General features: G+C 34.0%; 1 protein-coding gene across 1 annotated transcript; it reads left to right on the top strand.

The window, feature by feature from the left end:
* Window positions 1-6,521: 6,521 nt before the first annotated feature.
* Window positions 6,522-12,115, top strand: LOC145788696 (epoxide hydrolase 1-like). The gene is made up of 3 exons (XM_082877370.1): window positions 6,522-7,135; window positions 8,225-8,472; window positions 11,640-12,115. The coding sequence occupies exons 1-3, from the start codon at window positions 6,659-6,661 to the stop codon at window positions 11,884-11,886; spliced, it is 972 nt and encodes a 323-aa protein (XP_082733496.1). The 5' UTR covers window positions 6,522-6,658; the 3' UTR covers window positions 11,887-12,115.
* The last annotated feature ends 14,236 nt before the right edge of the window (window positions 12,116-26,351 follow it).

A 26,351-nucleotide genomic window follows, 5' to 3' on the forward strand; every position in this document is an offset into this window, starting at 1 on the left:
TAATAATTGATATTTGTGTATGAGATTAAAATTACAATTGAAATTTTAATAATACAATTATATATAAAATATATATAAATATTCTAAAAAAAGATCAATATCTTACCAAAATAATAATATCTACCACTACTATTATATAAATATATTATCTATAGTTAGTTATTATTTACATTTATATTATTTAAATATATAAATAATATATTTATCCTATTTTGTATATATATTTTGTATATTATTTAATATATAAATAATATATTTATTTTATTATTTAAATAAAAATTAAACGAATCAGTTAACGAGCCGAGTTTTAGGCCTCGTTTAGGAACATACTATTTTAATAATTTTTTGACTTTTTAGTTAAAATATAAGGTAAAAAAATTAGTATGTTTGGGATGATATTTTAGCTTTTTACGAAAAGATGTGCAAAAAGTAGAAAGAAAATAGAATCTTTAACTTTTTGGTATACGTTATAGGTTTTTTGACTTTTTTAGTAATTTTTTGACTTTTTAACTAAAATATTAACTTGCCAAACGAGGCCTTAGTACATTAGTATTTGTTTCTTAAAATTTAATGAGTTTAAGCTTGAACTCAACCATAATAAAAATTTAACTACTGAAGTTTGAATGAGTGCTTACCGAATCAAGTTCGAAACGGTTGACAAACGGATCAATTCATCACGTGAATGTTTGGAAAGTGAATTTTTATGTAGATTTTTTTAGTTATAGAATATTATTATAGAAAAAAAAATTTATGTTTGGGAAGATAGTTGAGTTTTTTTGCGATTAAATGTGATATTTGTGAAAAAAAAGTGAAATGATTATGAGATTAGATGTGATATTTTGTTTGAATGTGTTCTTTTTATTTTACAAAAAATTTATCTTTTTGTGAAAAAAATCAAAAAAAAAAAAATCCAAGGCTCAAACTTTCCAAACACCACCTCCCAGCTTTTATTATCTCCCATTTCCGAGATAGGAAAATGTCTCGTAACTCAAATTTTGTGGTTCAAATGGCCAAAACGACGTCGTTTTGGCCATTTTTATGTTGTTCTGTACTCAAAACGACGTCGTTTTGGCCATTTGAGCCACTTTTGAGCCACAAAATTTGAGCTACGTAGCATTATCGTACAATAAACAAATCTCCTTTTTTCTTTGCTGCCACACCCGCAGCTCGAATTGAGTATAAAAATTAAACAAATCTCTTTTGGAAAATGTCTCGTAGCTCAAATTTTGTGGCTCAAAAGTGGCTCAAATGGCCAAAACGACGTCGTTTTGACCATTTTTATGTTGTTCTGTACTCAAAACGACGTCGTTTTGGCTATTTGAGCCACTTTTGGGCCACAAAATTTGAGTTACGTAGCATTGCCGATCTCTTTTTTTCTTTGCTGCCATTCCAGCAGCTCGAATTGGGTATAAAACTCGAAAAAGTATAAGTTGGCCTCTTTAGATTTGAGAATAGGTTATTTTAATAATTTTTTAATTTTTTGATTAAAATATGAGGTAAAAAAATTAATATGTTTAAAATAATTTTTTAATTTTTTATGAAAAGATGTGCAAAAAGTAGAAAGAAAATAATTTTTTTGATTTTTTGGTATAGGTTATAGACTTTTTAATTTTTTTAATAACTTTTTGACTTTTAAGCTAAAACTTTCGCATGCCAAACGAGACCTAAATAATTTAATTTGATTTTTTTAATGTACAATTTAATTATAATTTTTTAAATAGATGAATCATAATTCACGATTTAATTCATGATTTTATAAATACCAATCTAGTTGAAATCGAACTGAATTGTTTATTTTATATTATATATATAATATTTTACGAATGTAAATATTAAAATATTTTATTAAGACCAAATATATATGTATATAAATTATAACTCTTTACAATTAAAAATTTGGGTTGTTTTGAGAAGTTAGTAAAAAGTTAGCTTTTAACTTTTTTAAAATTTTTTTGGCTTTTTTAGAAGTAATTTGAGAAGTTTGTAAAAAGCTAGCTTTTTTCTTTTTAGTTTAATATTTATTTATGATGTTAAATCAAATTAAAATGATTAAAATATCCTTACTCAACATAAGAGATTTATTTTTTTATTTTTTTTTCATAGGCCCTTATTTATAATTTTAAAGCTGTATTTTTCACACTTTCTAAAGAAATTTTGTTATGTTTTTGACAACTATACTTTTAAATATTTTATCAAAAAACGTGACTTTTTTACTATGTTCTGAAAATGGCACTTTGCTTGATATCACAATAGGAAGACAAAAAAGTTCGTACTGTTACCTTACTTGGGCAGGTAGGTTGTGTCTGACAACTCAGACTTTGCATGCATGACACAAGCAATGACGTCAAATGTCAAACTTTGCATTGCATTTCCCCGCATGCTGCTCACGTGACACAATGTAAGTCATAAATTTCATAAAAAAAATAAAACAAAATACACCGAAAGCTCAACAGTGCTGCTGCATGTGTCAGAAGTCAGAAGATAAAACGATAATTTTGATATTTGTTATAATATTTTATTACATAATTTTTTGAAAAAAATTAAAAAATTATCTTAAACGTATAATTTTTTTCCTCTTTACTTTTTTAATTAAAAAGTCAAAAAGTATACTTATATAACATATCTCAAATAACTCATAAATATATTTTTACATAGTGTTAGAATTATTTTTAAACAATTATGTAAATAATTTTTAGATTGTTAATAATATTTTATGATAATGATAATATTTTTAAAATTAATGTTTTCAAACCGTAACAAACTGTGATTTTAGTGGTTCAATTTGGATTGATTTTAAAATTTTCATAAATAAGTTTGGGATCCAATTTGATAGAACCGTAAATAATGGAGTGATTTTTGATTTACAGCTAAATCAAACCAATCCAAACCATGTGCGCTCCAACTCCAATGATTAACACACACACACACACACACACACACACACAACTATTTCGTAAAACCTCCTTTTTAAAGCAAAATTCATTAAAAAAAACAAATGACAAAATCAAATTTTATATTAAAATTGTCAAAAAAGTTTGACAACTATTTTTTTTATTTAAATTTATTTTGGGTGAAAACTTAACTAATTATTAGAGGCAAAATTTTCACAAATCAAAATTAGATATTTCAAAATTATAAAAAAAATTATAATTTATAAAACTCAACAACCAATAACCATAGTTTAGCCATCTTCAAAAAAGCAAAAAATTAAAAATTCATAATAAGGAAAATTAGTGAAACATCCCTCTCTAACTTTGTGTAATATGAGAGATCTAAAATATTTTTTTTATTAGCTAAGGTCTCTCAATATTTTCACAGAGAAAATTTGATTCAAAATTTTTTTGCTCGACTTAGAGAAATTTTAGCCCCGACTCAAAGAAATTTCAATTTTTATAAAGAAATTTCAAATTTCTCTGTAAAATAAAAGAAATTTCTCTCAGTCGAGACAAAATTTTTTTGAGTCGGGACAAAATTTATTTGAGTTGAATTTTATCTGTGAAAATGTTGACGGACCTTAACTATTATGAAAATATTATATGTCATTTATCTTATAAAATCTTAATATTAGGGATCTTAAAAAAAAATTCCCTTAATAATATCATAGATCATGACTATTTTAAAATTTGAAATATATAAAATTATAATGTTAATGTGAAAAATATAAAATGATAGAAACGTAAAATATATTACATAGCAATCCAATAAAATTTGATGTAAATAATTAATCGATAATGCTAGAAACTCCAAAACTTTTACTTTTTCCGTCTCAAAATATTAGTCTCAAACTTTTACTCCAAAATTTTACAATTATTACACTTTAAAAATGTTAAATTTTTAAAATTATCCTTTGACTTTTTATTGGAATATCAATTGTCATAATTAATAAATTTAAAAGAATAACAAAATAAAATGGTATTTTAGTCTTTAATTTTTGAAAATAGACTAATATTTTGAAACAATAAAAAATAAAATAGAAAATTAATATTTTGGGTTGAAGGGATTACAAAATTTTTACCAAATTGTGTGGAATCCCACGAGACTTATATGATGTGAATCTTATATCTATATAAAATATTTAATAAAAATTATAAAATCTCGAACATTTTTCATAATCAATTCATAGATACATCACATCAGTAACACAACGTAACATACTGTAACATACCATTCTCGTAGCATCACCATTTTGATTTTCACGATTGAAATTGCTCTGAAACGTGTAAACTTATCAAAGTAGTGGTACATAAACATAAATACTTTTAAAAAAATAACACAAAATGATATGAATGTCTTGGCTTTATCTTTAAAAATATAAAACAATCTATCAAGATAGTTTATATATTCCGACCACGAGACTTCTCTTCCAACCACTTTAAAGGTGCCGTTTGGATATGTGACCTATTACGAGTCTTATTTTGATAATTTAAATTATAAATAAATTATATTGATAGTATTTGATATTTTTGTTTAATATAGATTTTTCCTTTATTTTGGAAAAATTATATTCTTTTTCTTGAGATTTGTAATCTTATTATAAATTATTCATGAATTGCTGATATCATGCTCCAAAATTTTTTAAATGATCATTTTGTCATTTTTTTTACCATTTCTTCTTCCTGTTATCATGACTATATTCTATAAATTTTCATCATTAAATTCTACCTAAACATATTCTTATTAAGTGATGATATATAAACATAAATTTAATACAAAATTTGCAAACATAATGACATAGTTTAATGGTGACCTTCCACTTTAAAACAAAACACCCATAAACATGATTTATATTTACAATAATATCACTATTACAACATTTTTATGATATTTTTTTGTATACATTTTTATATATGAAGAGAAATTTTCATTTTTATTTTCACCATCATTTTTTTTCTTGTCTATTCACCCATATTTAATACAGTATTACCAAATACCGTCATTTACATTTATTACAATATTACTGATTTTTTGTATTTTTGTATTTTTTTATATTTGGTGAATTTAAAAAAAAAATCACAAAATATTATATTTCTTAAGTATATCTCGATTAGGCGTATCTAAAAATAAAAATAAAAAAATTGTTTAAGATATTAAAAAAATTCAATAAAAATAAAATAAAAATCAATTTTTTTGTGAGTTAAACCAAAGAAGATGATTGTTATTTCTCTTGAAATGACATGAACAAAATATCATAATTATTTTATTATTTTATATGTATAAAGGTTAAGGGACAAATATGTCATTTTAATTTGACATGAAGTAAATGTAATTTTTCAAACGTGAAGGAAGATTTGTATTAAAGAAAAATCTTATGGGGTTAGTGTAATTTTTCAAACGTGAAGGAGGATTTGTATTAAAGAGAAATCTAAAGAGAGGTAAATGTAATTTCAAACGTGGTTGAGACCCCCACTTACCCCACCCCCACCACCCCCACAAGCACGTGGGGTTGGTGATTGGAAGAGAAAAAAAAAATAAAAAATAAAAAAAAAAATTCCTAACCAATTAGACCCCATTGGGAGTCCTAGGCTGGGGTCACTCCTAATGGGGTCTGAAACATTTTTTTATATAATTTACCCTTAAATTATTTATTTAATTTGATTATATGTATAAATTGTTCACGGAAAACAATTAAATTAATCATAACAAAACGTGTTTTGATAATATTTAAAAGTTATTTGCAATGAACTATATAAATGTAATTTTTAATTTTTTAAGTAAAGAAATAGAGGAAAAAATATGATTACTTATGATAATTTTTTAACTTTTTATAAAAAAAAATATGCATTAAAATGTTATATAAAATAACAAAATTATTTTTTCACCCATATGAGTACCGATGTGCCATCCGTGCATGTCAGGTTTTGCAATTGATATCATGCGTTTTGTTGGATTATTTATTTATCGACAATGTTACGTAACTCAAATTTTATGGTTTAAAAGTGGTTCAAATGGCTAAAACGACGTCGTTTTGAGTACAGAACAACATAAAAATGGCCAAAACGACGTCGTTTTGACCATTTGAGCCACTTTTGAGTCATAAAATTTGAGTTACGAGACATTTTCCTTCCTTTATTTATTTATTTTTTATTTTTTGGCACCCGTGAGCCTGGATTATTTTGAAAAGTGAGTTAAAAATTATTTTTTAATTTTTAATTCATTTCTCTTTTTTACAAAAAAATCAAAAATAATTAAAAATAATTTTTAACAACCTTCCAAAACACCCCTATATTGTTTTGAACAGAACCATATGGCAGTGAACTTTTTGTACAAAAGGGCAATTGTGTTTTTTTTTCTTTCACTGGTGAACTTTTTTTTCACCAAAACTTTTGTGAATAGCGTTAGTTTTTTTTTTATTTTTTAAATAATTTTTTAATTCCTTATCTTTTTTTAAAGATTCCAAATGCTCAGACACTTTAAAATGAAGTGTTCATTTTTTCATTTTACATATAAATTTGAAAGGTTAGGATTATGCAACTAATCTTGTTTTATTTTCTTATATAACTAACCTATTCATATAGTCAAATGAAATATTAAACAATTCAAATAATCTTATCAAAAATTTCTGTATAAAACATGACTATCATTTTTCAGCATATAAACCATAAACACACACACACTGCTATTGCTAGAGAGAGAGAGAGAGAGAGAGAGAGAGAGAGAGATGGAGGGAATAGAGCACAGGACAATCAGTGTAAATGGCATAAACATGCACATAGCAGAAAAAGGCAAAGGTCCAGTGGTCCTCTTCCTCCACGGCTTCCCGGAGCTCTGGTACTCATGGCGCCACCAGATCCTCTACACGGCGGCGCACGGCTACAGAGCAGTGGCGCCAGACCTCCGAGGCTATGGCGACACCACCGGAGCACCACTCAACGACTCCACCAAATTCACCGCTCTCCATCTGATCGGAGACATCGTTGCTCTCCTTGACAAAATCGCACCTGATGAAGACAAGGTGTTTGTTGTGGGGCATGACTGGGGAGCACTTTTGGCTTGGTATTTGTGTCTTTTCAGACCTGATCGAGTCAAGGCTTTGGTGAATTTGAGCGTTCATTACCTTCCTAGAAACCCTACGATGAGCTCCGTCGATGTGTTTCGAGGATTTTATGGCGATGATCACTACATCTGCAGATTTCAGGTTCTCGTTTTCACTCTGTTTGGATTTTGAGAGTTGAGTAGAAATCTGTGGAGGGAGAGGAGAAAAAAATGATTGAAAAAGTGCAAATTTTGTAACATATGTTACTTTATAACTTAAAAAAAAAAATGATATATTTTTATATTTTTTAAGTTATAATTAAAAAAATAATAATAATCAAAGATCTTGTAACTAGGTATATACATATGGTATTGTAGAACTTCCTTCGTAACTTTTTATATGTGTTTTGTATTTTGGAATGATTATTTTGATTATACAAGTTATACTATTTAAGATAAAACTCACCTCAAAACTAGCTATTAAGGTAAGGGTGGTTTCACTTTTCTATGTTTAATATTACTTTAATATTCAGCCAGTGTAGAATTTCGCTTCAATGATACTGATTAATTTATCAATTATTTTGAGAAGTAGGTTAAAAATTAATTTTTTGACCCTTTTTTTTTTATAAAAAAAAACGTATAAAAAAATAGAGAGATGATGTGTCTTTTTCAAAAAATATTGGGATATTGACTTTTATTTGTAAGTTTTAATTTATTTTTTTAGTTTATTTTCATTAGTTTCTATTGAAATATGATGTGAGAAGTATAAATCATTGAATTGTAATTTTTTTTTAAATATTTGTATAATGATAAATTTTTTTGGTATCCTTATAATGATAAATTTATCATTGAGAGTTAAGTAAGATTTTTTGGTAAATAAATCCAATCCAAAGAACCAATTGGTAATTGTCCCATTTTTTATATTACCAAACTCGTTTTTTTTTTAAAAAAAAAAAATTCAAATCCAAGGAATTTTTGAACTTATTTTATAATTCTATGTTGTTTTTTAAAAACACGATTTCAATTAATTTATTATAAAACTATTTAAAATAGTGTTTTAAAAACTTAAATTGAAAATTTAGTTTAGAACAACTTATAATTGGGAAATAGTTTTCAAAAGAACTTGAATTTGGTAAATATATTTATCTAAAGCTCGGATTCTTAAGTTGTTGTTTGGGTGAGAAATTGTCATACATCATAAAAGAATTGGAGAATTTGAGGTCTTATCTAAATTAAAAAAGAATTGTTGTAGGTACCTGGAGAAATTGAAGCGGAGTTAGCCCAAGTTGGCATTAGAAGATCTATCAAGAAATTCCTAACATACCGTGATCCCGCTCCATTTTTTTTCCCTAAAGGTAAAGGATTTGGAGATGGTGATTCACCTGAGACTCCAATTATCTTGCCTTCTTGGTTGTCGGAAGAAGATGTCGATTACTATGCTGTCAAATTTGAGGAGCATGGATTCACTGGAGGAGTTAACTACTACCGAGCTTTAGATCTGTAAGTTACCTTTCAATTTTTCTTAACTTTGAGATTTAGTAATGTCTTAATTATGATAATTTATGGAAGACAGAATAATTTTCTATCACCATTGTGAAATTATCATAATTTTAGAGATTTTGCATCTTCTTTTCATGTACATTTCCAAACTCATCTCCAATAGGGGTTCTCTCCAACCTTATCAGTCCAAGCATGCTTATGTAATGACCCTAGGTTATGCACATGGTTTTTAAATCACAGTATTGGACAGTGTAACGCTTATGAACATATAGCGGTTAGCAGGATTATTAGCCAATGTATAACATGAATTGAAAACTAAACTTGTGAATTTTTTCAAGAACTAACAAATGCCAAAAAACTTATTGATATGTATATTCCAACTGTCACGCCCCGAAATAATTCAACATGAACCCCCAAATGAACAAACATTCACTATACAATGACAATAACTCTTCCATCTTCACATATATAATAAATGGGTTTAATACAAGGTTCCATATGTAGTATACATTCACAACACAAGAGAATATATGAATCTATAGCATGTGAAGCACCTAATCTCAAAATAATAAAATGCCCTTAAGGGCTTACATCTTCCAAGGCAATAGCCCGGTTACACAAAAGTGGTCTTTCGGACCCATACATGTTAGCCCTTGGCTTTACAAAAAGAAATCACAACAAAAGAAGAGCCATGTGCTCTTTACAATTATCTGCACCCTCAATTTGGCGGGATCACCACGTTCTTACCTGCACCAAATCCCATAGGGGTGAGCATAAAGCCCAGTAGAAAAATACCAAACAAAGTATATACATTTATGTTAGATGGCCAAAATTGAATGCAAGTGCAAGTGCAAGTGCAAATGCAATGCAATACTCTTTTCAAAATATTATTCATGACTTTCTTGAGAAACACCATGCACTTCATTTATAATTACAATCTCATCAATTTCAAAAATTAAACCTTTTAATCACAAGGGGCGGTAAATACGACACTGGTAATCCCTAGGCTGGTGTCTGCAAGTAGACTCTATGAGTACTACCAAACTGCCATTTTTACTGGTATTAACCGGAAGGCTCGACACTTATCCGCGCAGTTTTCTGGTCTTTCACCAAGGACACTCAGGCCAACTTATCAAGTTCAACTACACCCCCTATTCGGACTTATCATGTATTTACCCCGTACACATTACCATTGTTCTCATTACAAGCCTTTCTCATTTATGAAAAAAAAACACATCTTCAATCCAAGTTTACGATGCATAAGATTAAATTAAATTAATTAAAAGGATATGCAACATCAAGATTTCTCCATGCCACACAGCATTTCTCATTTCTTCTCTTCAATGCTCTTACACAAGATAGCTTACATGTTATCAACTCATAGTAACAACACTTTCCCATCATGCACAATTATTTGTTATTTCATAACAATACCCATTCAAAGGTTTAACAATAATGTTGAAGCAACACCTCATTCCTCATGTATCAAATAATTTACCATTCTTGCTAAACATATGATGAAAATTCACTTTCTTAATACAAAACACATGATACTCATAAACGTATTCATGTTTATCAAAAATTCCCAAAAATTCTCTAGGTTTTATGTCAAAAACCAAGGCAAACCTTCTCCTCTCTTTTGAGAGGGTTTTCTCTCAAGATGACATCCTCCTATTATGTGAGTAAAATCCTCTAGAAGATAGTTTAGGAAGAGAGAGATCAAAACCCATCTTGAACTCTAGCATTTATGAGACAAGACTAAACTTTCAATATCATTAATGGAGCTTTAAAATCAACCGAAATAAACATAAATGTATATATAACTCAAGGAAATTTCCCTACTTTAATGTTTGATAAAGGAATGAAGATAAAACCCTAACTTCAAAAGAAAGAGAGCTTGATTTCCACTACACCAAATGAAGTTCTTGCCCTAGATCTTCAAGATTAGAGGAAGATGATGATGATGATGATGATCTTGACCCACAAATTTGCAAAATCAAGGAGTCTTAATGTGTGAGATTGTTTTCTAGAGAGAAGAGGGAGAAAATTAGGGTTTAGAGTGAGAGAGAGATGTGTAAAATAAGTGATACATTCGGACAAAAAAGATACAAAAAACAGGGTTTCGAGCTGCCTAGACTGCCGTAGGTGCGGCGTCCTTTCCCGCACGTGCGGAGCGCCTTTCCCACACGTGCGGTCCTCACCCCCGCACGTGCGGGGATCCTCTCCCGCACCACTCTCCACTCGTGCATACATAGCAGTGAGCAAACCGAGCAAGCCCCTGAATTCTGCACGTGCGGCCTAGCCTCCCGCACGTGCGGCCCTCTCCCGCACGTGAGGCCCCCCTAGATACCAGCCCAGAAATTTTAGCCCAACCTCTTGAGCACTCTAGACTCGGCCAAAAACCCTCCGGAACTTAGTGAAATCCAACACCGAACAAAACAAGAAATAGAACTTTAGTTAGGAACATCTTCCGAATGTTTCAAGCCCAACAAGAGTAAAAAAGAACAGAGCCAAAAGAATGAAAAAAGAGAAAAAGGAGACTCAATCGTCACACCAACCTTATTTATCACAATTTGAATGTTTGTGATAGTTTTTAATTAAGATTGTGACACTTAAAATATGTTTAATGAAATATTATAGAATTCTATATTTTTTTTTATCAACAAAAATAAACTTTATTGAATCAGAACTAAGGATAAATCCTTTACAACTTATGTCAATAAAGATAGACAAAAACAGTGCTAATAACATCATAATGAGCCCTACTGATCCCAACTAGGTTAACACAAGAAAAGCCACCCAATCATGTGCTTACACTTGCCAAAAGCTAGTTGAGGAGAATTCAACCAGCAGACCCACAACAAACAGAGACCAAAGCAAAGGAACAAAAACAACAGAAAGAAATAAAAGAAACTAAACACAATAAACCAAAGCAAAGACAAAAAACAACCACTTCACATTATAGAATTCTATATTGTTTTCAAGGTCCAAAAAAATGGAGAATTTCATGTAGTGCAATTAGGCCTATCATAAATTGATGTCCATCTTGCCTTCTTCTTGTTCCCAGGTTTAAATATATTATTGTTGAGTTACCTATATTCAAGAGTGGTTGTTAAAAATCTCTAGAGATTTTAGCAATTTTTTTTTTCTTTCCCTCTTCATTGTAGAAACTGGGAACTCATGGCACCGTGGGTAGGGTGCCAAGTGAAAGTGCCTGTGAAGTTTATTGTGGGTGACTTGGACTTGGTCTATAATATCCCGGGCGCCAAGGAATACATACATAACGGTGGATTCAAGAAAGATGTTCCGATGTTGGATGAAGTTGTCGTCATGGAAGGTGTAGCGCACTTTCTCAACCAAGAAAAACCAGATGAGATCAACAAACACATTGTTGAGTTCATCAACAAGTTTTGATTTTCTTACCCCTTCGTCATGTTGTGTTTCTTGAAATAATAAGCTTGGCAGGCTACAGAACACAACTTAAGGGTCATTTGTTCACGTTTCTATTTTTTTGTTTTTTTTGTTTTTTTTGGAAACTCAACTACTCAAAAAATCTCCATTGTCTATTTGTCACAGTAATATTTTACTTTTTAATGGAGTTAGGATGGCAACGGGGGGCAATAGAGTAGATATTAATTTTCTATCTTTATTCCCCTATAATAATTTTTTTCCACTCCCTATTCCCCATTCCCATGGATACTACCCTTTCATCCCCTAATGGGTTTGGAATTTTTTCCAACCCAATTTGACTTTCTTTTTTAAGATTCACAATCAAAGCTAAATATACATTTAATTTAATTTTAATTTATTTTTTGGTTCAATAACAAAATCAAATACACATTAATTAATTATGTATAGAAATAAAGAAATTATTGAATTGGAAGAGGTTTCAAAATCCAAACAAGTAAATCAAAGAGATAGAAAATTGACTTGAATATATACATATATAGCTATGGAAGAGTTTTCAAAATCCGAACAAGTAAAACAGTCAAATCCCTTGAATTCAACTTCGGAGATAGTGAACGTCCTTCCCAACGTCACAAATGAGAGAGAGGGAGAAAGAGAAAGAGAATTCTTCGAATTTGTGATCACTGCTCGCGAGACTCTAGCAACTATTAGCGATTTCAAAAAATGAAAAGTTTTGTGATTTACAATTATATATATATATAGCTATGTTTGCATATATATGGGAAGGAATCAAGAATAATACCATATGGAGGAGAACATCTCGGTGTGGGTATACATGTATGTATCTATATATATATATATATATTAACATATCACTCGTGCTATGCACGAGATAAAATAATATATTATTTAATAAAAATATGATAATTATATTTAATTTTTTGATATTATGTAAAATAAAAGTTAAATGGAAACTAGTCAATCGAGATTTTCTTAATTGTTTACAATTAAGAAAATCAAAAAAATTACTATGAGATATTTGATCATAAGAATTCTCACTAAAAAACTCATTTTGCTTATATAAATGGGAGTATAAGATTCACTTTATGTAAGTGAAACAATTCACTTTTTTCTTTTTCTCTCGATGTGAGATTATAAAATAAAAATTAAATGAAAGTTAACCAACGAAAATTTTCTTAATTGTTTAAATGTCAACAATTGTTTAGGTGAAAAGTTTATTTCGAATTAAGCAATCTTAGTCATTTAATCTTTAATTAGGTCAATCTTTAATTTATTTCAAATCAAACAAATTTAACTAATATATTTTGATAAAACTGCTAAAATCGCAGTTAAACCAGTAAATCAGTCAAACCGAAAATGGTTCACCCTATCGGCTAGTTCAAAGGACCAACCAACTTATACAAAAATTAATTGATTTAAACTGTTTTGAACTAAAACATACACAACACTACAAATATTAAATGAGAGCATAAGGTTTGTATAGTGAAACAACTCATTTTTTCCTCATTTTCCTGATGTGGGATTGTAAAATAAAAGTTAACAGTTGTTTGGACGGGAAGTTCATTTCTAATCACGTAATTTTAGTAGTTCAATTTTTAATAAGGTCAATCTTAAGTTATTTCAAATCAAACAAATCTACGCAATATATTTTAAGAAAACAACTAAAGCAACGGTTAAACCAGGGAATTAGTCAAACCGAAAACGATTCAGCCTAATTAGCTAAGTCAAAAGACCAACTAATTTATAACAAAATAAATTAATTAAAACCTTTAAATTTTATTTTAAAATTTAAATCATCTTGAACTGAAACATGCACAATACTATAATATTAAATGAGAGTATAAGATTCACTTAACTCACTTTTAATTTCTTTTCTTGATGTGTGATTGTAATTATTTTAAAATTAAATATTATGAAAGTTTCAAAATCTCATACAAAATTATTTTTAAAATCAAAACTTCTATGTAGGAATGTATAATAAAAGTTAAATGAAAGATAACCAATAGAGATTTTCTTAATTGTTTAAAATTAAGAAAAAAAAATGGTATTAATTATAGAGCTTCTTACTAAAAATCTTTTTTTGCATATAAAAATGGGTGCATAAGATTCACTTTATATAAGTAAAAACAATTTACTTTTTCTTTCTTTTCCTAATGTGGGATTGTAAAATAAAAGTTACAAAAGCACCTTACTTTTTTTGAATATGTACATTGGATTGCAGATTGCAGATTGAAACAATTTACTTTTTTTGAATATGTACATTAGATTGCAGATTGAAACTGTGTTTACAAAAGCACCTTCACATTACACTTTCACATAACACGGGTAATATGCTAGGAGTATTGTACATGTGTTATTAAACACAAACAAAAAAAATCGGTATTGATTATATGGTTGCTTATATAAATTAAGCATAAGATTCACTTTAAATAAGTGAAACAATTCACTTTTTCATTTTTCCCGATATAGAATTGTAAAATAAAAATTAAATGGAAACTAATTAATGGGAATTTTCTTAATTGTTTAAAATTAAGAAATTTTAATAATTTATATAAATTTGAGCATAAGGTTTACTTTATATAAATAAAACAATTCACTTTTTTCTTTTTTTCTTTTTTTCTTTTTTCCCAATTTGGGATTGTAAAATAAGATAAATGGAAGCTAGCCAATAGTAATTTTCCTAATTGTTTAAAATTAAGAAAATTCAATAATTTTAGAATAAGGGTTTGGACCTTCTATAAGGTTTCTCCCTTAAAACTCTCTTTATAAGATTCATTTTATATAAGTAAAACAACTCACTTTTTCGTTCTTTTCCTTATTTAGGATTGTAACACTTTATATAAGTGAAACAACTCACTTTTTTTTTTTTTTCTTTTCTCGATGTTGGGTTGTAGTTATTTTAGAGTTAAATATTATAAGAGTTTCAAAATCTCATACAATTTTTTTTTTTTTAAATCAAAACTATGTGAGATTGTAAAATAAAAGTTAAATGGAAGCTAGCAAATGAGATTTTTTTAATTGTTTAAAATTAAGAAAATCAAAAAAATAAGGAAATCAAAATCTCATACAATTCATTTTTTCTTTCTTTTTCCGATGTGGGATTGTAAAATAAAAGGTAAATGAAAGTTAGTCAATGCAAATTAGAGAGGCATAGTTTAGGTTGGTGAATTTATTATACTCGATCATTTTGTAGACTCATATGCATATTAAAAAAAAAAATCAAATTCATTCTAAAGTCATGTTCATATGATTTCAATGTATTTATCTTTAATAAAAATATATGATCTATTTATAAAATTATATATATTTTTTATTTTTAAAAATTAAATACAATAAAATTACGTGATTATAATGATAGTCTCGTTCAAAGTAAATCGAACTTTAATTTGTTTAGAATGTTGGTAATAAAAATAGAAAATAAATTAAAGTCAATCAACTAATCTCTTCTTTCTCTTCGATATGTGTCTTGTTACATTGTCATCCATGTGGTCGTAATCGTGGAATTAACTTGCATGCATTTGGAACAAAATATTGTTTTAAAAATATAATTAATTATAGTCATGCAAGCAAGATGGATCCAATTGGAAGAGATGGGTGATAGTCTCCAAATTTTGAAACCCTTTTATTATAATAATAATAATAATAATAATAATAACATTAATTATTAAAAAAAAACCTTTAAATTATATAAATTGACCTCATATTAGAGAGACATATTTTCACCATACAATTTGGTGAACCATCAACCTAAACTATGATAAAAGCTTCCAATCTAAACAATTCACTCTATTCCAACCAAAACAATTCACTTTTTCTTTCTTTTTTTGATATGGGATTTTCAAATAAAAGTTAGCCAATGGAGATTGTCTTAATTGTTTAAAATTAAGAAAATTAAGAAAATCAAGAAAATTAGTATGAGATATTGAAACTCTCACAATGCTCCTCACTAAATGGGATGAGAGTATAAAAGCTTCCAACCTAAACAATTCATTTTTTCTTCTTTTCCCGATGTGAAATTATTAAATAAAAGTAATTATTTAAAATTAAGAAAATCAAGAAAATTAGAATGAGGGTTTGGAGTTCTTGGAAGGTTTCTCACTAAAAAGTCCATTTTCCTTATATATATAGATATGGTAAAATGGGCGGGTATCTATCTTTGACCCATCTCTGATGGAGATTTAAAGAACACCATTTACCCAACTCGACGGATAAAAAACAAGAGAAAATCCATGTATTTGGGTTGGGTCTCCATGGGCACTCACATGTTAGGTTATCCATTGTCATCCCTAAATTGAGTAACTGATGAGGTATGAAGCATAGGTACGGGTACGAGTACTGATACTGATACGATACTGGTACATTGATACGATAAAATTCAAAAAACATAAGGTACGACTACGCCTTGATATGCTTGTAAAAGAAAATTTATTTTTAATTTAGATTAATGCAAAAATTAATTAAATGGTTTGATTTGTTAAGGTCCAACCTACAATTAACATTTAATGTTAAAAGTAAAAATATAAATCAAAATTAAATGTTAATATATTTAAAAGCTTATAAGCCATAGTTTAATTTTAAAATCATGTTAACCATAAAAAAATAAAAATAAAAAAGAAATCTAGTGAAAGGAGTTTTATCTGTGTAGTATAAGAAAATATTGTTTCAATTGAGATACGGTACGACTTGGGTGTACATCTTGGTACGCCAAAAATTAAGAGGAAAAATTTTGGATAAATATTTTGTGTAACCAGTATGTATGCATAAATATCATATGAGATACCATATGCTTGTAAGTACCCGGTACTGGTACGTCATATTTTTCGAAGTACCCATGTTTCATAGGTGCTGTGTAGACACAAGAATTACATCAGCAAAATTATATCAGAAATGGTCCTCTACACTTAACTTGGACCTGTGTTACCTATTTTTGTATGTATTTTTTTAAAATATATATATATTTGTTACATATTCACCCATATTATTGACGATAAAAAGTACTTGTGGGGGTATATTTTTGTGAATGACAGCATGTGGCCGAGGTGATGCCGACGTGTCAGCCAGAGTGCCACGTGGCTTGGTCATGTGAGAGATCATCTCGGCTAGGCCAAGGTTATCTTTGGAGATACCGGAATCCGAGATGAGCGAATAAGGGACAAAAGTCCTATAATGGAGAAGGACCTCAGTCTGGATAAAGATAAAGTTCTTTAGGGAGTTTATCTCTATCTAGTTGGGAGTCCAAGATGAGCATTGAGCCAGAATCCATTGAAACTAGGCTTTTACAAGGATCAGGTTGGTGCTGGCTATAAAGTAAGGCACCCTCGTAGGTCTAAGGTATGCTTTTTGTATTTTGGCTAATGAGTTAAGCACTATTTGCCATCTTTAAGAGATAACTGAGTACTGACTTCATCGTCGGAGTGCCCCCGGGTGGACGAATCACCGCCGGAGTTTTATCTTTCTGTGACAGGTTGTTCGGGTGTGATCTATTCTATCTGTGCTCTCTTGCTGAGTTCCTCTTTGGCAGTGTGGTCAGAAATCAGCACACACAATTTGGCATCGTCTGTGGGAAGCGGAAGAAGAATAGATGGCCAACGACAGGCAGAAAGAAAATAATAAGGGTGACATCCCTAGTGGGAGTGGTAAAAACACAATTTCTAACGTTAAGGAGGACAACTATAATGAAGAACCTCAGGGTAAGAATCCCAGGGAAAAAGACGTCTGCTAAGAGGGAAACACACCAAAGAAAGCATGTCAAGACGGGTATTACAATGAAAGCAACCTCCAGGTATGGAAAGATAGATGCTTAAGGAGGGACGGCGAGATGAAGGGAATGGAAAACTAGTTGGCAGACCTATAATCGATTGTGAACTTCATGATGCAAAACAACATCATGCAGCCATTGTCTCCATTGGAGGACACGCCGATTCCAGTGGCCAAGAACGATGCCCAGAAGGGGGGACATAAAGCAATCCCTGCTGTCCCTCAGCATGATAGGGCAAAGAAGCATTCGCATCGGCCTTCATGGGAGGTCGAGCGAGGGGAATTGATGAAAGGATAGTCTTAAAAGATGCCCCGTGCCAAGGAAACTTACGTCAAGGAACATCGGCATGTTCAAGGGAAGGAGTTTTGTTTTGACACAATGAATGAATGGAGGTCCAAGAGGACTTATAATGACACCGAAAGCAGCGCACCAAAAAGCCTGAAATTCGTTGACAGCCGAGCTCCTGGACGGACTAAGGAGGATTTGAGGGACTACCTCCAGAGGAAGCGACAAGATACTGAGGTCACATCCCCGGTCAAGCCAAGAACGTCGTTCTTAGTAGAGTTGCATAAGTTTGAGGCCCCAAAAAGGCTTCACATGTTGAGGTTTCAAATATATGACGGTAAGTCCGATCTGAACTTTCACGTCGGTTTATATTTGAACTCGATGGCACTATATACCGGGAACAAACCGTTGCTTTGCAAGGTATTCCCCTCACCCTTTGGGGAAATCACATAAGATTGGTTTCACAAGTTGCCGAAAGGAACTGTGAAAAGTTGGGAAGGCTTGGCTGAGATGTTTGTGGCCAGGTTTATTACGAACAAACTGTAGCTGTTGAGAGTAGACTTCCTGATGGCTTTGAGAATTAGTGAGGATAAAAGCCTCAAGGCTTATACCAAAAGGTATTATGAGGTTTTTAACCGAATACCAAGGTACAACCAAGAGTTGGCGGTCGTATCTTTTAAGAATGGCCTGAACGATGATTGTCTGCTTCAAAAGTCACTGGCAAATATGCTGCCAAAAAGTATGGAGGAACTTATGGCTAAGATCGAGAAATATGCCAAGGCTGAAGAAGACACGCCAGGGACAAAGGTGTAGAAACAAGAGAAGAGAAACGGCTCGCCAAAGCGAGACTGAGGTAATACTAGAAATAACAGACAATAGACAGGATTGTGGGATGCACAGGCAGTCGCCACCGTATTCCAAATTCTGGTTTATAAAGTTCTGGAAAGAATCAGGGAGTCAACCGTATTATAGAGCGCCAAAAAAAGATTCCTAGCGAATTCATGGGAAGAAGCCTGGGAAAACACTATGTTTACCACAATGAAAATGGACACTTGACACATGGTTGTAGAGCCCTAAAAACACATTTAGAAGATCTGGTAAGACAAGGTCACTTAAGGGACCTAGTAGATGAGGCCAGAACAAGGGAAGAGCATGCAAGGTTGCCCCAGGCACCAGCAGCACCACCTTCACCAACACTGCAACCACAAGCAGATGGACCTCGAGTGATCAATGTGATTCACTCAAAGGTCAATGAGAATGAGGTACGTGGGGAGACTCAGAGGGTAAAACACTTACAACAAGTGTATCAGGTCTAGCAAAAGAGGCCCAGGGCAGACGAGTACCAGGGACCAATAATGTCCTTTACTGAAGCCAACTTAGACATGGTGCAACATCTACACAACGATACTCTGGTGATATCCCTCAAGATTAGAGAATGTCGGGTAAGGCGCATTCTGATCGACCAAGGCAGCTCTTGTGACATCATGTATATCAGATGTTACAAGGAGCCCGGCCTTCACTGAGATGATCTGAAGCAGTCCAACAGTCCAATGGTCGAGTTCAATGGAACGTCGACATGGCCCTTGGAAGCAATAAGTTTCGAGGTGCAGGTAGGCACCAAGAGTTAAGTACAGAGTTTACAGTAATTGGCACACCTTCTCCTTACAATGTTATCTTTGGTAGGCCATGGTTGTATGCAATGAGGGATGTTCCCTCAACGCTGCACCAGCTATTACGGTTCCCAATAAAGCATGGAATTGAGGAGCTTAGAGGGGATCAAGTGCAAGTAAAGAATTACTCCATGGTAGCAATGAAATCCACCTACAATGTGCGAGAGGCAGAGACAATTGAAATTAAGGACGAGAACATGGAGGTCTTGGAAGACGTCGGCAAAGAGCCAGCCGACAAAAATGAGGAAGCCTTAAAGAGGATCCTGGTCAAACAAGAGGATAAAAAGCCCTTCTTTCTTCTCGGCTCAGGTTTGGCCGATGAGAAAGAGAAGGCGTTAGAGTCATTCTTGCGAGCAAACATAGAAGTGTTTGCCTGGACGCCATACGAGATGCCTGGCATTGACCCCAAGGTCACTTGCCACAGACTAAATGTAGACAGGTCGGCCAAACCTATCATTCAGCAAGTAAGGAGGTCAACGTTGGTCCATGTAGAGGCAGTCGAAAAAAAAGTGGACAAATTGTTGGAGGCCAGAGCCATTCGTGGGGTAAACTACCTTATGTGGCTATCCAACACTATAGTGGTGAAAAAGAAGAATGAGAAGCGAACGGTCTGCGTGGACTTCACTAGTTTGAATAAAGCTTGTCCCAAAGACAGTTTCTGCTCCTCAAGATCGATCAATTAGTGGATGCCACTTCAGAGTATGGAAGGATGAGCTTCCTGGACGCTTACGGGGGGTACCATCAGATAGCAATGTACCCCCTGATGATGAGAAGACTGCATTTATCACCCTAAAAGGGTTGTATTGCTACAAAGTGATGCCTTTCGGGTTGAAAAATACAGGAGCAACTTACTAGAGATTGGTGACCAAGATGTTCAGACATCTAATTGGAAAAACAGTGGAAGTATAAATTGATGACATGGTCGTGAAGACCAAAGAACTTGAGGATCATCTAGCCGACTTGAAGGCAGTTTTCGACATCCTTAGAACATATAGGCTCCGACTCAATGCTTCGAAATGTGCATTTGAAGTTGGATCTGGTAAGTTCTTGGGATACTTGGTTACCAAAAGGGGTATTGAGGCAAGCTCAGATCAAATTAAGGCCATCCTGGATTTGAAAAGCCCAATGTCGACAAAACAAGTGCAGATGTTGACTAGAAGAGCCGCGGCCCTGAACAGATTTATAAGCAGAAGTTCAGATAAGTGTAAACCATTTTTCAGTCTATTGAAAAAGGCCACAGATTTCTTGTGAACAGAGGAATGTGAAGTCACCTTGGCCGACTTGAAAAGATACCTAACCACAGCTCCAGTTCTGTCAAATCCAGTACTTGGAGATGAACTGTTCTTATACTTGGCAATTTCGGAGCATGCAGTGAGTGCAGTGGTAATCAGAGAAGAGAAGGGAGAATAAATAGCAGTATACTATGTGAGTAAAACCGTTATAGACACAGGGACTAGGTATTTACCCCTGGAGGAATAAATGGCAGTATACTATGTGAGTAAAACCGTTATAGACACAGGGACCAGGTATTTACCCCTGGAGAAATTGATATTGGCCTTAATGATGGCCTCAAAGAAGTTGAACCATTATTTCCAAGTCCACAAGATTGTGGTATTAACTGAACACCCCTTGAAGTCCCTACTACAACAAGGAGATTTGACAAGCAGGGTAGCCAGATGGGCAGTAGTACTGGGCCAATACGACCTGGAATTTAGGCCCAGAACAGCGATTACAGGTTTTGGCCGACTTTGTTGCCGAGTTCACACCTGGAGCCATTCCACATCGGGCTTCAATGAACCGTGGCTTAGGGTGTCTAAGGGAACAAGAAGAGACCCAGTTGGGAATGAAAAACCCAACAGCAGAGCAAAAGAAGAAAGACTCAAGCCCTGCGATATTTATATCGACGACTCCTTCCGCCTGTTTGTTGATGGGAGTTCAAATTGTCAAGGAGCGGGGACAAGAGTAGTGCTAATATCGCCAGATGGGCGAATGTTAGAACAATCTCTTTGATTGGGGTTTAAGGTTTCAAACAATGAAGCAGAATATGAAGCACTGATCGCAGGATTGAAGTTGGCTGCAGCAATGGACGCCGACGATGTGGTAGTCTTCTGTGACTCCCAGCTTATTGTGAACCAGGCAACATACGAATATGTAGCCCGAGATGAAAGAATGATAGCCTATGTCAAAAAGGTTGTTAGATTGTTAGCCTTGTTTCAGGTCTACCGACTACAACAAGTTAGCCGAGATGACAACAACCATGCCGATGCCTTGGCTAACCTGGCTGGTACAATGAAATCAAGAGAGGCAAGGACAATAATGGTTGATTATTTGTCAGGCCCAAGTATGGAACCACTAATCACAGAGTATGAAGAAATGTGTGTGGAGATGGGTCCAAGTTGGATGGATGCAATAGTGATGTTTCTTAGGGACGACAAGTTACCGCATAATCGCAAAGAGGCACACAAGACCAGACTGAAGTCGGCAAGGTTTAGCCTAACAACAAAAGGATATTTCTACAGAAGGTCCTTTACTGGCCCCCTTTTGAAATGTGTATACCCCTCCCAGATTGAGGACTTCTTGTATGAAATACATGAAGGAGTATGTGGTAGCCATGCTGAGGGCAGATCACTTGCTCATAGTGCCATTACTCAGAGGTATTGGTGGCCCTACATGCAGAAGGATGCTGAAGCCTACGTAAGGAAGTGTGAGAAGTGTCAAAGGTTTGCACATTTGATACATCAACTAGCAGCAGATTTGAACCTAGTATCCAGCCCTTGGCCGTTTTCCCAGTGGGGCATGGATCTTATTAAACAACTGCCCCAAGCAACTAGGCAAGGGAAGTTTTTGCTAGTAGTAACTGATTATTTCACAAAGTGGGTAGAAGCTGAACCCCTTGCGAAGATTCGGGATATTGATATAAAGAACTTCATATGGAAGAACATTATCACCAGGTTTGGGATCCCAAGGCCAATAATAGCAGACAATGGCACACAGTTTGATAGTAAGCTAATCAAGAGCTTTTGTGCAAAGTACAAAATCAAGAACTACTATTTTACTCAAAGTTTTTCTCAGAGCAATGGTCAGGCAGAAACATCCAATAAGACTATCTTGAATGGAATCAAAAAGAGGCTGGAGGCAGCAAAAGAAAAATGAGTGGAAGAATTACCCAATGTACTTTGGGCATATCGGACTACGCTAAAAAGATCAACTGGAGAATCCCCATTTGCCATGGCTTATGGCACATAAGCAGTAATCCCACTGGAAGTCAGCATCCTAGGGATCAGAACCCAAGGAGTAGAGAGTGGGACTAACGAGGCATTCCTGGCATGAGATCTAGACCTACTTGAGGAGAAAAGGGAGTGAGCAGCAATTTGGCTGGGGGCATACCAGCAACAACTTGCTAGTGTTTATAACAAGAAGGTCAACCCAAGAGAGTTCAAAGTTGGGGACCTGGTGCTAAGGAAAGTGGTCGACAACAAGAAAAATCTTAGGGAGGGCAAGCTAGGCCCAAATTGGGAGGGGCTTTATAAAATCATCACGGTCGCCGGCAATGGAGCATATCGACTTGAGGACAGTGAATGCGAAAAGTTGCCAAGACTCTGGAATACTCGTAACTTGAAGTTTTTCTATCATTAGACTTTTTGTTTTTCGAAGTTTATGTCATAATTAGCTGAGGTAGTAATAAAATTTTAGCCTGATTTTTTAAATTTGAAATTTGTGTGATTGGACTAACTAGTCCTATGGCGATGTTTCTGATTGAAACATGACGAATAACTTAGACTTATTATATGACAGAGTTGAATTATACTTGCATATAATAGAGTTGAACTAAGTTGGCGATGTTTCTGATTGAAACTTGACGAATAACTTAGACTTATTATATGACAGAGTTGAATTATACTTGCACATAATAGAGTTGAACTAAGTTGAATTGAAACTAGACTTGCCATTAAACTTAGAATGGAACTAAGTGCATTGTAGTTAGATTAACAGAGAAACCAAGATTAAGAACCTCGGCTAGTCTTTGTTTGAACTTGACTTCGGCGAAAGATTATACGTGCTTAATGTGAACATAAGTGAAACTTAGGTTCACATTAGGGGACAGAGCACTGGAGAATGATAAGCAAAAGTTTAAAGTGTTTGGGACTTATTGAAATTTTTATAGAAAAATTTACAAACTAGAATTGGCTTAACACTTTCTGAAATTTCAGGAAAATTTATAGGCTGAAGATTAGTCGAGGTAATATCAAAAGAAGTATCCGAGATACATATTGGCCGAGATGGCCAATCAGGTTGCCAAGCTTGGAAAGGATGAAGTCTTGAAAGAAGATAACATGTGAAAGTAAAAGAGCAATACTGAATAACACTTGTAAAAATATTTTGATATTTTTAAGTGTTAGCCGAGGAAAACATTCAAGATTTATATCCAAGGTATTATATCCCAGAGTCATTATACAACTAAGTTATACTTTGAAGAAATGCAAAAATATTCTAAATATGGAAGCATGAAAGGCATGAAATAAAGCACTAAAACATGCATGAGACAAAGATTCAACACTTGGAAGAAAAGAGAAGACTTGCATTCAGAAAAAAGGCACTTCGGCCTGGCATAAGATTACTTGTTCAAAATTACAAAAGCGGCACTTCGGCTAAATTGCAAGCTAAACATTGTTCAGACAAAATAGAAGTACAAAGTAAAGATGAAATATCCTAAGTACAAGGATTGGTCTCTGATTTCTCAACCTCAGCGAGCGGTGTTGTATTCTTTTCGGCCGCTATCTCGGTGTCAATTTCTAGCAAAGTCTGATCTAGACTCCTTTCAGCTCACTGGACCTCGGCCTCAAAGATGGTTGGTTTGGGGGAGACGCCCTTGGAAACCAGGTCATCCTCCTCATCTTGAGTCAAGTCTATTTGCTCGTTGATGGTGGGAGACTTGGGATCAGTGGCAGCCTCTTCCTCCACTTCATCAGCTTCACCATCCTCGGCATTATCTTCATTGGCTTCATTGCTAGAGTCCTTAGGCTGTGGAGAGAAAGACACTTGAAGCTGATTGATATCTCGGAGGTTGGAGTAATTTGTTGAGCGCCGCCGTCCAACCAAGGTAATAACCTCAGTTGCAAGCCAGGTCGACTTGCTGTTTGTACTGGTCATGGACGGCGGCCATCCCTTCTTCATAGGCCTTTTCATTGGTCGCCTTCACCTCGGCCTGCTTCGAGTTTAGAGCCTTTTGAACCTTGGCCTCTAAATCAGTAGCCTTGGCTTTAGCAGCGTCAAGATCGACTCTGGCGGCCTTGGCTTTAACATCGGCCATTATGGCTTTTTCCTCGGCCACGTCTTGAGCAGCTTTGGAAGCCTTGGCCTGATCCCAGTAGAGCTCAGTTGTTGGCTTCGACATGGTTGAGTGAGGAAAGGAGTTTGGTAGCTTCCTTAGTCTTCTGTGCCAACTCCTTCCTTGTCATCTCGGTCTTGACCGCGTATGAATGAGCATGATGGATGGTCTGCAAGAACAAAAATGGATTAGTGAAACTTGACTAAGTATAGGAAGACTACAAAAGAGTAAAAAAGAGACTTACCAAGACCGAGTGCTACATCATAAAGGTAAAGTTTTCGTACTCATGCAACTCGGCCATATGGTTCATGTCTTCTGGCAGAAGAATAGCCATTAATAGGGCTGCGCCGACTTCTAGGTTCATTCCCCTGTCGCCGGCTGTCAGGGGCCTGTCATCCACCATGACATCGGGAGCCCAGGTCATGCTGCAAAGGAAACTGCGGCTACCCTCAGGCTGTTCAGATCTCGGCCTTTTGGGTGGTTAGGGGTTCAGATGCTTCGACTTCGGCTGGCCTTTCCTCGATGATCGTTTGACTCTTCTCAACCTCAGCCAATTTTGAAATTGGCACAGTGTCCTTAGATTCAATCTGAGTGACTGTGGCCTTGGCCTTGGCCTTGACCTTCTTCAATCTTTTCGACTTTGATTTTGATTGGGATGGAGAAAGCGATGATTGTACTGTCACAACCCCTGGGATGTTGGCTAAAAGGTCTTCAACAACTGCCAGTTTACGACCCATTTCGTCGGCAGTGGACGCAACTGTTACTTTGGTACCGAAATGGATTGCTGGAAGTGTAGTAGGTGGATTTGCAGGATCGTAAGCCGACGCATCAAAACCTTGACGTTTGCGGCTACGAGTTCTGTCTGTTGGTACGTTCGGTAGAGCTCGACGTCGGCGTCAGTGCTGTGATGTCGGGATAAGTTAGGGGGCAGACGTTGATGCAACCTCAACTGGATCAGAAGATGAGGCCTGGTCTGGCCTTGGTGAGGAGGCGACTGTTGGACTTGTAGCAGAGGGAGGAGTCCTGCTCTTCTTGGGAACGTCAGGCAAGGTAGATTTGTAAGTTGGAATGTAGTTGAGCAGTCGAGAGGCTTTGCGTTGGTCAACCGGCAAGCCTAGCAGCCTTTTCAAGTCCTTGCTGGGAAAAAAGGACTAGCGAAAATCCTTTGAGGGTTGAGGGAGAGCTGCAAGAACAAAATTCATACATTAGAACATATAAGGGAAATAAAGTGATAAGTCTTAAAGTAGAAAAGTTGACACTTGGTTCTTACCCTCATTCTTTTTAAACACCGATCGGCACAGAGGATAGGGATGAAGGTCGTTGTCAAGTGCAAATTTCCAGTTGCCTCAGACGATGAAGGAATCATCTCTAATACCTTTGTTGGAGTCTGGGAGGTCGGCTATGAGTT

Source organism: Camellia sinensis, chromosome 7 (genome assembly GCF_055761805.1).
Source record: "Camellia sinensis isolate YWXY chromosome 7, ASM5576180v1, whole genome shotgun sequence".
NCBI classification, from domain to species: domain Eukaryota; kingdom Viridiplantae; phylum Streptophyta; class Magnoliopsida; order Ericales; family Theaceae; genus Camellia; species Camellia sinensis.